Genomic DNA, 15,449 nt, shown 5'->3' on the forward strand with positions numbered 1-15,449 from the left:
TTAACAAATGATTGCAGATACCAAGTTTAAAGCAAATGGTCATAGATTTCATGTTCCTTTTATTCTGTTATCGGTAGACCGTGTTAGGCACAATATGACATTCTCTGTAAACATGAATTTTGATACATTAGACCACAAACTGAAGTTACAGAAAGCAGTACACAGACAGGTAAGAAGCACAGATCCACTACACATTCCAGGCACAAATGCAGCCACCTGGGAGGCCTGACCCTGTATCCATCACAACTGAAACACCTGGCTGACACCAGTGGAAAAGAAACGCATCCTAGTTTCCAAACACTCCAGCTTCTGAAATAATTCTATCTTTTATCTTCTACCAAAGATTTCATATAGTTTTAAAATATAAATGGTCTCATAATCACACGTTGGTAAAAATGTATTTTACTTCATTTACCCTGAAACACCTACTTATTACAAAGTCTGTGTGAAGAACTAAGGCCCCTAAAGCAAGTAATGTAACTAACACATTTAGAAAGCTCTCTTCAATATGTGTATCTACATATTTTTAAGAAACTGAAAATAATGTTTCAATAACAAATCATAAGAGAAAATCTCGTGAAGGTTTTTTACTTCCCAAACTTAAGTGTACTACACTTTCTGTGCAACACTGTGCAACTCAAGAACCAAACTGAGAAATAGTAAGTTTGAACTTTTAAGTGTATTGCTTATTGAAACTCCCATTCTTCATAACCTGGGTGTGTATGGTAGGCACAAATTAATATGAGTTATTTACATCCAACAGACCAAAATTAGAATTCTTACCAGAAAATACTTCTTGAAAAAAAAATAGTGCACTTAAATTATGTAAGTTTTAAGAAATTATTCAGTATCCCATGGTTATATGAAGAAACATTAATTTCAGTCTATAAACTCACAGAGGATTTTTGTTCTGCTAATGACCCATGAGCAATCAGAGTGTACAGTTACTGTTATTGCTACTGGGGGCTAGCTCTCTTCCTCTGAATAATCAGGAAAAAAAGGCATTAAATTATTTAACAAAAAAGCTTTGGAAAGATATATTAATTTTCCTTTTCTAACTTTCTAGAAATGGAGAATAAGGCAACAACTGAGATAAAAATATATCTTGCTTTGTAAACCAAGCTTCTTAATACATTTCTTAAAAGTGAACTTCCATGCTGAAAAATTGCAAGGCCTTAAAAGAGAAACGTTACATGCCTTCTGTTTAATTCACTGTTTTAAAGCACTCCAAAATATATTGGGAGGGATTTATTTCCGTATAATCGATGAGTCTTCAGATTTAAGTAACTCCTTTTTATGGCTAAAAAGCTTCTATAGCATTCTTCAAGACTGAATAATGTTTAGAAAAATGCCACCAATTTCCATTACAACCTTCTATATTCTTATATGCTGTAATATTCTAACCTAAATCCATGGAAAAACAACAGATGGTGGTGTGCTAAATATCGGTGTATTTTGAGTTATAACCAGACCTCAAGCCTTGCTGTTTCATATGGTCTATATGATCATGGAAAAGTTCTTTTTTGCCACTAAAAGTAGATAAATTTCACCGACCAAAACTGGTTTATAAAGCCATGGCAGGTGACACTGAAGTAATGACAAAATCATTCCATAAGTAGTTTTAAGTCTAAAGTATATAGAAAAATCGCTCAACATAAGTAAGACAGACTAAAATTTTCCTACTTAGAGAAGAAGAAAAAAGAAGAAAATTATATTTTAAGACTTCTGAACTAATTTTTCATGTGGAGCAAAAAAATTCACTTTGAAGTTCATTCAGTGCTCGATATCCTGCTTTGTCCACTTCTTTGGTATTCCGTTCTCATTCTGCAAATTCTAACAGAATTTTAATGGGTCATCTTACTTCAAATGAAAGAGCAATGAGCTGAAAGCATAAGCAGAACAACAGATGCCATAATACTGCAGAAGACGTTGGTTCTAACGATTTCTGTCTTTTTGTATTCACTTCTTGTAATGATTGGGGGCATCTGCAAATGCAAACTTCAGTCTGTAGGCCTCTGCCAGGAGCACGCTGATGTCTTCATCTCCCCAGTGTACTGTGGGCAAATTCTGTAAAAATATCAGTAACTCCTAATTGAAAAGAAAAGGAAAAGAAAAAGTAAATGTATTTTTCTTAAATAACAGTTTAATAACTGTCTATTACTTGTACAATGATCATTCATAAGCAACCACTCATGTAGCACCTCTGTATCCCAAACAAACCCGAGATCCAATTAAGTTTAGTGAATTTTTAACATAGATACTTGCTATTCACCCTTTCAGTTCAGAAACCTGCTATTAATTGTAGCTGAAATATGGTTATTTGCTAGATAATTTATTTTTTTTAGAAAAATAATCTGTGTTGTTGCCTATCCAAATTATTTTTATGCTTCAGGAAATGAAGTTATACAGTTGGATACATTTTCAAAATTATGGATGATTGCTGAGTCTGGGATTGTCTTGCACCAATGCAAAGATAAGCTACTTCTCTACATATGCATGAAGAATTATGAAATAAATTATTATTTCAGTCAGCTGCAGTCAACTCCCACCTTGATTCTTAGCCCAGGTTTCCCATTCCCTGCTGGTTTCTGATCCCAAAACATTTTGCTGTGGGTCAGCATTTCATCTCTCTCATATTAGGTTTAGGTGAAATTCACTTCCAAGAAGCCTAAGCCCAGAAACAGAGGTAACAAGAAGGTCCCTGGGACGGTTCCTCTATGTTCAGTTCTGGTGAACATGCATTAAAATCCACCATGATCCTCAGCAGCACAAAGCCTCAAATGCTCATCTGTAGGCTGAAACCTGCCAGCTCTGAGAGGACTCTTTGGAAGATCAGCTGCCACAAATTGTCTCCTGACTTCAATTTTTATAAGGCTCATAATTGGACTAAACTCAAGAAGTTACTTTGCTCTTCAAAGAGAAAACAACTGGTGACCCATAAGGTCAGAAACTCAAATGTGATGCAAAAGCCACCCTAGGCCAAATTTGAAGTTCATGAAGTTTGAAAATTTCTGTAGAGCAGATCATCTGTCTCACGCTTTTAATTGTTTTGACAAACTGTGGCAAAACAGCAAAAGAGAAGTTTTGGATGAGTCACAACAAAATGAATGTGGATTTTCATGATGGGAGGTATAAAGCAAGCTTAGGAATAAGTGAGGCTGTTAAGCCTGCTTGTATCTTCTAGGTGCCCTATTTTTGCAGAAAAAATGCAGACAATTTGTGCACATTTGTATACATGCACATGTATTTGTAAGGATGTGTATAAGTACATTTTTGTGTGAATGTGTCTGTTAAGGTTTTTATAAAGATCAGAAGTAAGTGAATGGGAATGCAATTATAACCACAGCCATTATCTTGTTATAAATCAGAATCCTGCAGTATCATGTATAAGTACCTGGGGAAATCATTCTTCCTAAGAGTCCTATTTTCCTTGTTCCCCCTTCTCCTTCTGCTGCACCTGCTTTCATAGAACATGTAGGAGCCCCTAGCAAAGATTCAGTGATTTTAGGAAACAGCCAAGAGCAGAAATTAACATTAAACTATTTCTTTGTGTTTGTGAAAAAAAAAATTATTTTGGCTTCATCTATTTCACGGTCTTGCTATACTGGTTCTTGTAATATGAAAAGAGAAAGGACAGAAGTTGAGCGGTACTGTATATTTAATTATGAATAATAAGTAGTAATACAACAGAGTTAGCATGAGAATGTCTCTATTACACTTGAAAGAACACATTTTTAATAAAGTATTGTAAAATTGTCAAAATCCCACTCTTTTTTAAAAATTTCTATGTACTTATTTGACAGTTATGCTGATAACTGCAATTAATAAATTAGTGGTAGAGAGTAGGAGGGTTGTGTGGAGGGATCATAAATGCCTACCTCCATGAAAGTTCTTTTCTCCTTTTACAAAAGTAACTTTCAAGCAGCCCTAAGACACAGCAATTAATTCAGTGAGCTTTGTGAAATTACCTCTTTTACTGTTTGTAGTCTCAAGATTTTTCTGGGTCAGACTTCTGGTGCAAACTGGTGCAAATGATTCATACTGCTGGAGCAGTGATTTGGCTTTCTTTTGGGCTTTGGTTTTCTTTGGCTTTTGGAACACTCAAAGACTATAGCTTTGCTATCCATGCTATATGAAATTTAACATATAGCTCAAATCTGAAATAGGACTGTTAGTGATGCACAAGTTCAATACTTCTACCATTAATTTCAAATTTGATAACAATTTTAATCTGAATTAAGTATATAAGTAAGTGGCAGAGTAATGCATTGACTGTCCAAGTCCACTTCTGTTTGAGTGGGCATTTTGCCACTGCTACCAAGGGAAAAGATTAAAGTCTAAGACTGATACTGCCTAGTGAATATGTGTTATAAGTAAAGTAACTGGCCAAAAGCATACTACGTGTATGACTATCTAAAGATAAGCCTTATTTTCCTGTGATCTATTAAAGAGCTTCAAAACTTGCTCAGATAGAAATAAAGCTTACATCTTTTTAAAAATAAAGTAAAAGTTAGGAAAAAGCTTACTAAAGAAAATGTTAGTTTCTTTAAATTAGAAAATTTTATTTTTCTTTAACTGCTAAAGAAAATCACGCTGCCTTTATTGCTGCATATGGAGCATTCTTTGGAAATAAGAATAACTACTATGAAGAAACAATCAAAACCCCCCCCACAGAATCTTTGAATTTGCAGAAATGTACAAACACACTACTTAAGATTTACAAGACCACATGACAAGTTCATCTAAAACTGCTCAATTCAGCATTTTACATTTCAAAAAAAAAAAAAAGAAGATAAATAATTACTACAAGTGACTCAAGCTGAATAATTTATTTTTAAATTATCATTCTTTTTTTCCCCCCCAGGCAAACAGGAAGTACTAAGCAGCATACACAAATAAGGCATCCATACTAACTTCTCAGATTCATTTTCCCACCCACAACAGTAATAAAATATGAGGCACTCTTTGAAATACGATGAATCATAATGTGAATTAATATTAACCATTAAAAACCTGTAGGTGATAAACTGCCTGGTCTATTCTAGAAGAAAACTGAGTCTAAAAATCAATATTTGTAAAATATTCCGGGAAGAATTTTGTTCTCTGCTTCATTTAACTGGTATTGTGATGACACCTGGCTGAAGAATCAGGGCAGATCATCATCAGAGCTGGGGTTTCTGAAATCCCAGCCCAATGTTTGTTTATATTTTGGCTGTATCAACAAAAAATATGCTCAAAATTATGTCTTTTGAATTTGGCAAATAGAGTGTCCTGGTTTCCAGGGCTCTCACAGAGAGGAGCACTATTAATCCCTTGAACTGGGGCCCATGTGCATGCCCAGCCTGCCAGCACAGCTTCAGCTCGGGCTGTTTGTGGTGTCTGCCCTCTCATGCCACACCACAGAAAGGCATCTCCATCCTCCCTCCCTCCTTGCCAGCCAAGCTGATGAGGATCAAGGTGCCACTGGTATTTGCTCCTGCCCCTCATCAAGCACAAAAAGCGAATTTTAGATTTTAGTCACAGTGTTACTACCATAGAAGTAGCTGATGTTACCCAGGACAGTGTGAGAAAACCGGAATTTTAGCAGAGAAGGCTAAGGCAGGATCTAAGAGCAGTTCTACAGAGAGGGGGCTGGCAAGAAGAGAAGAGGTGCTGAGACACAACAGTAACAAACCAAAGGGAACTTGTCATAAAAAAACAATGAGGGTGCTGAGCAAAGTGCTCAGGGAAAATGTAAATGTGTCCACTGGGATTTTCACAGCTCGCCTGGTACACCCCTGAGCAGGCTGCTCAAGATCCAGTGCTAGCCTGGCTTGAAACAGCAGCTTGCACTGTGGACCTCCTTTCCACTGTGAAATTTTCCAGTGTTTTATTTTTTTAAAGGATATGGGCTTAGGTAGAAAAGAAATCCAATGGTGCAACAAAAAAAAAAAAAAAAAACAAAAAAAAAAAAAAAAAAAAAAAACCAAAAACTAAACATTTACCCCTTTGGACTATTTGAAGAAACAATAAAGATATGTTTCTTGACAAGCAAAATTATGCATTTTTCATTTGCAATTAAAGGACACAGGGGGCTGGTGCAGCAGAGTTGATGGGTCAGACTCTGACTAAATAAGAGTCTATAAATCAAACTGACTTTTAAGTATGGTAAAAGATCTGAGTGCAAACTATATACCAGCCTTTGTAAGAGATTTCTAGTTTACGCTGATATATTTAACCCATAATTCTGAAATAATTGTTCAGTACATTTGAAAGTCGAGATTTTGTTACCAAACGAAAACCTTATCTTTTATAGAATTTCACTCATATTTCCACAACTTGAACTACATTTGGATTTACATGATACTTTATATATGTGTGTCTGTAAAATATGCTAAAATATTTTATATTTAGCATGCTCAACTATGCTACTATATATAAAGTATTTTTAAACACTTAGAAGCAGCTATATATAGTGCAATTTTTAAGCAAATGTACTTTCAAAACGTAATTTTTCTCAGATTATTATTAACATGTATTCTAGAACTAGTCTCTTCACCTTGCAGCCAAGACAAGACAGTGGTGAACATGCTGGAAGTGCTGTAGCATAAAAGCACCTCTAGATGGATGAAGAGTAAAAACATGAGGTCTGTGTTTTACACACCACAACAGATTAAGCAATGGCTGTTGTCAGAGAAAAATTATTCTTGAGGGGAAGAAATGTTGTCCCAGAAAATCCAATACACATATCTAAAATAAAATATCAGGCTTCCAGACAGACAGCTCAGAAAGGTGATTTCCAAAGTCTTTATCCCTCAATTTCCTCTAAAATCAAAAAGGTCAAGGTCTGCTCCTTGTAGACTAAACCAAAACTGAGTATTAGTAAAACTTCACAAAATATATTTATAATAATTATTACAAAGTTATCAGCCTCTTTCTCTTCATTGAGATTTTAACCCTCAGCATATTAAAGCAATCTCTAAAAACCCCAAACCCAGAGCAAAGAAAGTAAATTTTAACATGTTTCGGAATTTAGTTCATGACCAAATCTCCTCACAGTATGATGTCAGCTATAATCCCATTAGAAATACAATTTTTACCATAAGATTGGCCAATAATACTGGTTATTTGGCAATAGCTAGCTGTAGTTGTTATGCTATTTATTATAACCCCTACTCTGACTCCATATGAAGATCTTGAAGGAAGGAGCATCAAAACCAGTTACTGAAAAAATAACATGTTGATAGTTTATAAAATGTAAAAATGTTATTCTAACAATTAGAACACTAAAGTATCTTCCATGCTAATCAAAGCACTATATTTACTTTGAAAATCCAGAGTTTTTGTCCATGTGAATTACTGACAAAGTTCAATTGCAAGGTGTTTTTTTTAATAGAAGAAACTTACCAGAACATAAAAACCAATAATAGTGTTTCCATTTTAGATAATATAAAATGGCAGTAACTAAAGTTAAAATCAAACTTGAACATATCGAGGACATTAACAGAGTTGGCTTTTAGTGTCAGAACTGAGAACCGATCTATTAATTTCACAAATAAAGGTACTCCTAAAATGCTAAATGCTTTTCTATGAGAGTTGTTAATCCTTCCTGCTGTTAACTGCAACATAATTATGGTCTGAGTACTCCTGGCCTACCACAGCTCTATTTTATACAGGTAGGCAGAACCTACAATCTTACTGTATTTTATGGTCATAAATTTTGCAATATTATACTTTAGGACTGTATATGAGCAACTTTAAGGTAAATTAATCTTCAATGATTCTATAAGAAAATGCAAACAACTATAATTTTAATAAGAGCTGTATGTATTGCACATTATGAACACATGTATAAAAACTGAAAAATTTATGCTAGCAATTTGATTAAATGGCCCCTTTATGAGAGCCATTTGTACTTTCCAAAGTTGTATTTGAAATCCCAGGACAGAGCACCTACTTTTAAAGAACTAATGACGTGAAATTCTACTAAAATTTATTTAGAGTAATTATTGAGACAACCTAAGGAGGAAACCAGGGGGAAAAAAAATACTCATTTATCTTTTTAGATAATAGAAAAGAGAAATAAACCCTATGCATGCATTAAAAGAAATCTAAATGTTTTTAAGGTTTTATAGAAAGTTGTATAATGTTGGACCGGAGGTAGAGCTGGAACACTGATTCATATATTTGCTTGCAACCAGATGTAGCCACTATATAGGTAAAAGAATTCCTTAATATAGGGATTATTTAATTCCTATTTCCTTCGCAAGATTCTTTTTCACTTGATTCCATTTGGGATTGTCAAGTGTGAAAGGAAAGGATGGCTAGTGCCAAGTGCCATCCCCTCAGTGGCCTCGGTCCCTTCCCCTGCACCTTGGAGCAGACAGACAGACAGACAGACAGATGTGCCAGAGCTACAGTGCCTCACACCCTCTGAGAGCTGCTGCAACCAGGCTGGCACGGTGCTGTGCCATGCTAACCTCTAATCCTCTTCCCAGATATTCAGGCTGAAGGATACCTGCTGCTCTGGGACTCAGCCAAGCTCACTACAACTCCTCCCCCTCCAGCCTGCTGTCACAGCAGCAGCTGCCCTGGCTAGTGACATGAAAGCACAGGTCCAGCACACGCTGCAGAGCCTGCATGACCTTGTTCAGCTGCCTCAGCCTACCCGTCCCTTCTCTCTGCCCCTTGATCTTGATATGATAGTGCACCAAATGAATATGGCTCTAGCTCTGACTTCTTCTTTCTTGAGTACTTTTCTTGCAATATGCTCAGCAATATTCCCTGTGCTCCTGCCACTTCTTACTTCTCCAGATGTCCTAACCTGCTCCACAGAGTTGCAAATAATGAGCTCTATTTCTGGAGTGCTGTGCATCTTATTAATTACCTGTGTCTTGTAGTAAGAGAAAACATTTCTTTCCTGTTGAGCCCAGCTGGAATTGAGAATACTAAGATTTCAAAATCTAGTATTAAAGAGATAGTAGGGATAGGTCACCTACTGCAGCTTGAGAAGTATTTGCTGCAGATATGGTTTAGGAGGTGTAACTGGACCTGGATCCTTCAGTGGTACAGCTGAACGCCTGGGCTGCTCCCTGAGCATGGAAAGCACACAGCAGCAATGGCTGAGGGAGCACAGAACAATCCCTTTTGGATCCTGGATGCAAAAATGCCTTCCTGGTTCCTGCAACTTCACAGACTATGGATGAACAGAAGCCTTGATAAGCACAAGATGGGGCAACACTGGTTTATCTGCACCAAGTGGGAGGAGCATTGAAGTCTGCACTGGACACAACCTGAAAGTTTTAAGAGACATACTCTTGGCCAGTCATAAATCAGTGTCACTTATAAACTTCCACCTGGAATGTGAAAGTTCAGAGGAAAGAAACAAGAGTCAAAAAACCCCAAAACAAATATTTGCTGAAACACTGTAACACTGAACTTCCTAAATTCAATGCTAAATTTGATCTTTTCTTGTACATTCCTTTACTGTGCATTACTCACATTAGAATTCCTTGAAAGAAACATTAATTCTTTCAATCAGTCTTATACATCTTAATTTTGACCTTTTTATCACACACCATGAAATCTCAATCAACAGACTATAGTACACAGAACTCAGAACAGTAGGAATCTAACTGCAGAGAAAAAATGTTATTCGGAATTCCAGCTAGACTTGTTGCATCTTAAAATTAATATTTTTAAAAATATAAATATTTTAAAGATTATTTTTTTCTGCTATCAGCTTACATTCAGCACCTCAAGAACACAGTGGTTCTCAACAAGTATACATTTCTTTATACTTTGATTCAAATATATATTTTAATTCTTCATTTCATCTGATCAATCTGCCATTAATCTTATGAAAACATAAAGAAGTGTGCTATTCTTATAGTTAATTGCATATTCCTAATAAGAACTTCATAGAAACACACCTTGAAACACATCCTGAAAATGAAAGCTTATGGAAAGTTGATGATTTTATCATTTCCCTTTCATGTATTCCTTTTTTCATGACTACTGAAAAAGATTCCAGGACTCAGAATACTAAACTAGCAATTAAAGTCCTGTTTCATCCAGTATGGATCTCTTACACAAGTCATTAGCAACCTTAATTGCTAATCATAAAATATGTGGTTCTAAAGGACTATGTCAGAGAAGCTGTGCTTAGCTTCAGCTCACCTAGCTGAAGAGAAGATTTACATCTTTATTTCCAAGAGTATTGGTTAAAAAGTACATTAAAGGACCACACCTCAGTTAATATTATAGGTAGTTTTATTACCTTGGTCTCAAATGAAAACCAAACCCATGAGTAATCTCCATCCCTAAAACAAGAATCAAATCTGCATGCTAGATCTTTTTCTCAACTAAACTTACATTATTATCTCAAGTTTAGAAGACAAGGTTAAGGAGCTGGAATCAAAGCAAGCATTGTCACAGAACCTAAAGGATTTTGGGTCCCTTCCACCCCAAAACCTTCTATGATTCTCTGATTCTCCAACACTGATTTAAGTTCAAACGTAAATTGGGCAGTCAAACAAAAACAGTCCTAGGTTCTTTCTCACATTTAAACTAGAGAAAACAGAACTTCCATTTTACATATCTCATATGGAAACTGAGTACCTCAGGAAGCTTGAGACTTGCATGCAGGAAAGTTTCACAGTTGATAGAGCAGTTCCCAACTGCTAGAGCTCAGAACAGAACAGCCCCGAACCGCTCTGATTATAATTTTTGTCATTTTGTTTTATGAAATATCGTTATATTGATGGCATTTGGAGATATGCATACTTCTCATGTACCAAAATACAAATCATAACAAATAAATAATAAAAAGCCCAAGTTTGTCATTTACCACTAGTTCCATCCAAAACACAACAAATAAGGGAAAACAGATGCAAATATCCAGAGCACAAAAAGTCATATAGATCAGTTGTCATTCTGTAAAAAGAAAATCCAAACAAAATCCATCTAAACACAGAATGTATGGTACCAATTAAGGCGGCAGGAATAATGGCAGAATTTAATTTCTGAAATGACTTACCAATAAGTTACTGTATTCTTTTTTTTCTGTAGTCAAGTTAGATCAAAATATTTCTATAGCAGAATCCAAAAGAAAATTTACAATTCTGCCTCTCCACAAAGTCCGTATGCTAACCACTTTTCTTGGTTTGATTTTCCTGACCATAATTTGGCCATGTATTTTAAGTGGGACAGACAATTCTACAGCTACAAATTCACACATATTTAATTTCCTGATCTACAATGACTTAGATTTTAATACTGTAGTATGAGTAGCTAGAAGCTCAGCCACAAAAAAAAAAAAAAAAAAAAAATCATAAAATACTAAATGAATATAATGAGGCATAGGACAAAAGTGTACAAAAATTGTATGCAGTTTTAACCTTAAGTAATTATTACATTTTGGCAAAATGTTGTAAATTGTTCTGAGCAAAATCCGATCTTGTTTTAAGAAAAACATATATTAAGGATGGATGATGCAAAATTACCTGTTTTCTGTAACTTAAGTAGTACTGCCTGAGATATGTAACTTTTACATCCAATAAATATTGGATGCAGTGTCACAGTGCAGAGTCTACTTAAATTACTGTATTTTTAAAAGTAAAACAAGTAGTCCTAAACACAGTTCAAATGGAATATTGTCAGTATCCTAGGGGATATAGGACTGAAAGGCCATTTCTATTACATCCCTCAGTCACCACCAAATGAAGCCACATTCTGGTGTTTTGCTCTGAATAACAAACAATCATTCCCCACTTGCCATGTCAAAGCCCATAAAGCATTTGTGCATCTCTAAGAGACTTAAGGACAGCAGTACAGAGGACCAATGACTTTGCAGTGGAAGAGACCTTCATGAAGACATCACAGTTAAAGGAAACAACCTGCCCCATCTGATAACTGAAAGTTTCCCAGTTAATTTGAGAGGCCTCACAAAAATCAATATGAAGTAAATCCGAAAATCCCTTCATCTCTAAGGAAAATGCCACTGTTCAAATTAAGAAATCAATTAAGCTTCCTTGGTGAGCACAGCACACAGGCACAAGAACATAAGACAGGAGATCACCCAAGCTGCACAGGTTTTCCCAATGTACAAAAACAACAACATCCTCACAATTTTCTATCCATTCCTTGATGCCTTTAGAAAAAAAATATATGATGTAGAATGACTCAGTCAAAGAGCAATTCCGAAAGTGCATCCATAGACAATAGACTAAAGCATCAATTCAAATTAACACAATGTAATCCAATTGTACACTATAAGCCAAATAATTAAAATATACTAAACCAATGAATGCTACATGAGAAACATGATTAATAACTGAGACTGTGTTCAATACACCTTCTATTTGTCTGGGGATAAGAAAGATCCAAAACCAGGATTAATTTTCCTGTACCACACAATAACAAAGTTATCAAGCTTTGTTAGAAAATAACATGCTGCTCTTTGCGTCCAGGTATTTCACATACAAGATGCTTCACTTTATCCAATGGTTGATAAATCAAAGTGAAATAATTTATATACTTTTGATCTTTCACCACAATTACATTATGACTTAAATCTTTACCCCCATTATAAAGCAATCCAAAGGCTTTCTAGAAGATGATCATATTCTCTATCAAGCTTTGCTCCACAAGGTAACATTCTTCTAATACTCTCTGCTAAGGTCAGTTCTTCATTTCCCAGTCTACTGTTGTTAAGCACAATGCTAAAGAAATTACATAAAACCCAAATACATAATTCTCATGCAAGTCCCAGAGAAATTCAATTTTTCAAAACAAAGAATGTATCACTGGAACCATGGAAAAGTAATAACTCTAAATGGAGTACTTGGAAGCCCTAAGGTACATACAAATATCCTAATGCCCTGGACTTCTAAGACAATTAAAATACTATCACGCTTTCTTTACATAATATTTAATTGCTTTTCTTACACATCACTGTACTGATAAAAATGGATATCTACATTGGCCAGCCAGAATTTGAGATCAAATTTCCACATAAGATGCTAAATGCCTCAACTTTCTTGAAAAATATATTTGTAAACAAACAGCTGAATGCAGGGTTATTTCTTCACTCATCTACAAAAGAACAGCCTCCTGACACAAACATGAGAGAACTGAATGTCTTTTCAGTACAGTGGGTGACAACGGGCTAGGTTAATCTTTGCTGACTGCTCATTTTTAGGATTTCCAAGATGAAAATCCTAAAAGCTCTTAGGCCATGACTACCTCTTCTTGGTAATCCTGGTTCACATACTTAAGGAAATAAACAAGTTTACACTCACACTTTAAAAGAATCTGCACATTGAAAGCAGTGGCCTCTGTCATGGTATCAATACCCAAAGAGCAGTTTGGCCAAGGAACACTGACAATTCCACAGCAGCTCCAGAATTGTCATCAAAGATCAAATAGGTCAAAGTCCTTAATTTCCCACTATGTAAGGACATACATTACTAAAACCAGAGACAATCAATACGGCGAGAGAAAAAAAAAGTTTTCATAGTAATTATTTTAGCATGTGACAACTAGTATTACATAAAGTGAATATGAGTAATATTTTGCTGTATTTCTCCCAGGTGTTGGGTTCTTAGACCCATTTGGTTTTGTAAAAATTCCAATGACATTAAGAAGGTTGTGGCCTTCAGAGACTCAAAGAAAAGCCTCAAAACTCTATCTGAAATGGTTATCCAAAAGAATCAAAATGCCACGTAAACTAAATAGGTTTTAAGGACAACATTATACCTAAATTAATTTTCTTTGGATAAGTGGACTTGTGACAATATTATTTATTTTACAAAACCATACCTTGTGAATAAAATGTCATTTTTAAAAAAATAAATAAACATGACCAAAAAGTGTTTCAGGGTCTGGCAAAAAAAACATACTAAAAGTTCTAATGGATACACATTTCAGTGATGCATTGTGTGGTTTGATGGGCTGGTCACCAACAGTGACACATCTCTTATCTGTTTCTGCTTCTTTAGCAGGCAGATGAGAAGAGGAATTCCTGTATTTATCACAGTAATCTCCTAGAAAGGAAACTATAGCACAGCTTGGAAGATGTGACCTTTTCTCACAGAATAGAATAAAGATGTCGACTACACGAAATATAATTTTCAGAGGTAATTGCTGCTGGCAATCTCAGGTTGCTTTAATAGGCTTGCCTGTGAACTGCCAGTGCCATAGCAGTTCTGTACCATGCTCTGTCATCTTTTCTCAGGGGTGGCAATATTTAAGAAAGGATGTGGTAGAGAACAACAGCTATTAAGGATTTCAGATGTCCCTTTTTAACCTGCTGACCTATGGGGATCAGCACCTGAAACTAAGCAAGATGTGTGAGAACTGCGAGGGAAAAAAAATGAACACAAAGCTCTAGTGAATCAGCTCCTGAGGACTGGATGGAACCATTGCTATTCATTCAGCTAACAGCAAGAACATGCTACTGTGAAGAAAACAAAATAGGATGGGATAAATGAGAGCTCTTAGTATATTTGAAAAAGTATGTCTAATGCAAAAAAGCAGTATGGAGAATGAACAAGTTGTGCAAAGATTTTACTCTTTATGGCAGCTGAAAGATCTAACCAGGAAGCTACAATGGTAATATTAAATCTGCCATAATTTCTGGAAATAATTTCTGGAAAAAATCTAATTCTTATTTGTTTAAGGATGAAAATACAATAGGCATTTCCGTTCTTGTTATTTTTACTGTCTTGCAGCTGCAAAGAGACAATTTTGTTGTAAGACAGCAAAATCTACATACAATAGCATTTAGGAAACCATAGGAGAGAAAATTGAAAGAAAGAAAATTAATCCTACTCCATCTTCTTGTCTCAAAGAAAGGCATATGTCACTTCATCCTATTACTCAGATCATACTCCAGAAGCTTCTGGTTTCTCTTTGCTCTCTTATCAGTAGTTTTGATTGAGTTTGGTTGTCAATTGTACAGGCTCCAGTGATTTTAGTCTTCTCCAGGGTTACACACTGATAAGGCCAATAATTGACATTGTTATGCAGCAGGTTCTGCTGAACAAATAAACATGGAAAGAAAACAGTTTTCTTTGTAGAGAGATGTCTCCAGTGACAGCTGTGAATTACCAACTAAATGGAAGTCCTGCCAGTGCATTTAGTTTAGCAGGTCACTTAAATTGCTCAGGATGAACAGGAGCTCTTCCTTTGTTCAAGAACAATCCTTTTTATATTGAAATAGAGAAAATGCAGAGATCCCTTTGTGGTATTTACTGAAAATAAATAAAAACATTGGTTGGTGAGAGAAATATATCTCACAGGAATCAGAAAGTGCTTCTTCTAGAAACTTACAGGACAGTAAAATCAGATTTTCACAGTGTGGAAGATTTGATTTAAAACTTGGACAGTAACAGCAGCACTGTGAAGTAGAAGCCATAAAGCAAGGTTTACTGGAAATCCCTCCAGATTATACACACCTAGCATCACAT

General features: G+C 35.5%; 1 protein-coding gene across 4 annotated transcripts in view; it reads right to left on the minus strand.

Moving 5' to 3' along the window:
- Positions 1-978: 978 nt before the first annotated feature.
- TBC1D22A (TBC1 domain family member 22A) overlaps positions 979-15,449 on the minus strand; it is a 135,764-nt gene continuing 121,293 nt past the window's right edge. For all 4 annotated transcript variants that reach the window (XM_062491594.1, XM_062491591.1, XM_062491593.1 and 1 more), the window contains one exon: positions 979-2,088. In XM_062491594.1, the coding sequence (XP_062347578.1) occupies positions 1,960-2,088 (129 nt within the window). In that variant the 3' untranslated portion in view covers positions 979-1,959. The remainder of the gene's footprint in view (positions 2,089-15,449) is intronic.

The sequence above is a fragment of the Cinclus cinclus genome, chromosome 4, assembly GCF_963662255.1.
Source record: "Cinclus cinclus chromosome 4, bCinCin1.1, whole genome shotgun sequence".
Classification (NCBI taxonomy): domain Eukaryota; kingdom Metazoa; phylum Chordata; class Aves; order Passeriformes; family Cinclidae; genus Cinclus; species Cinclus cinclus.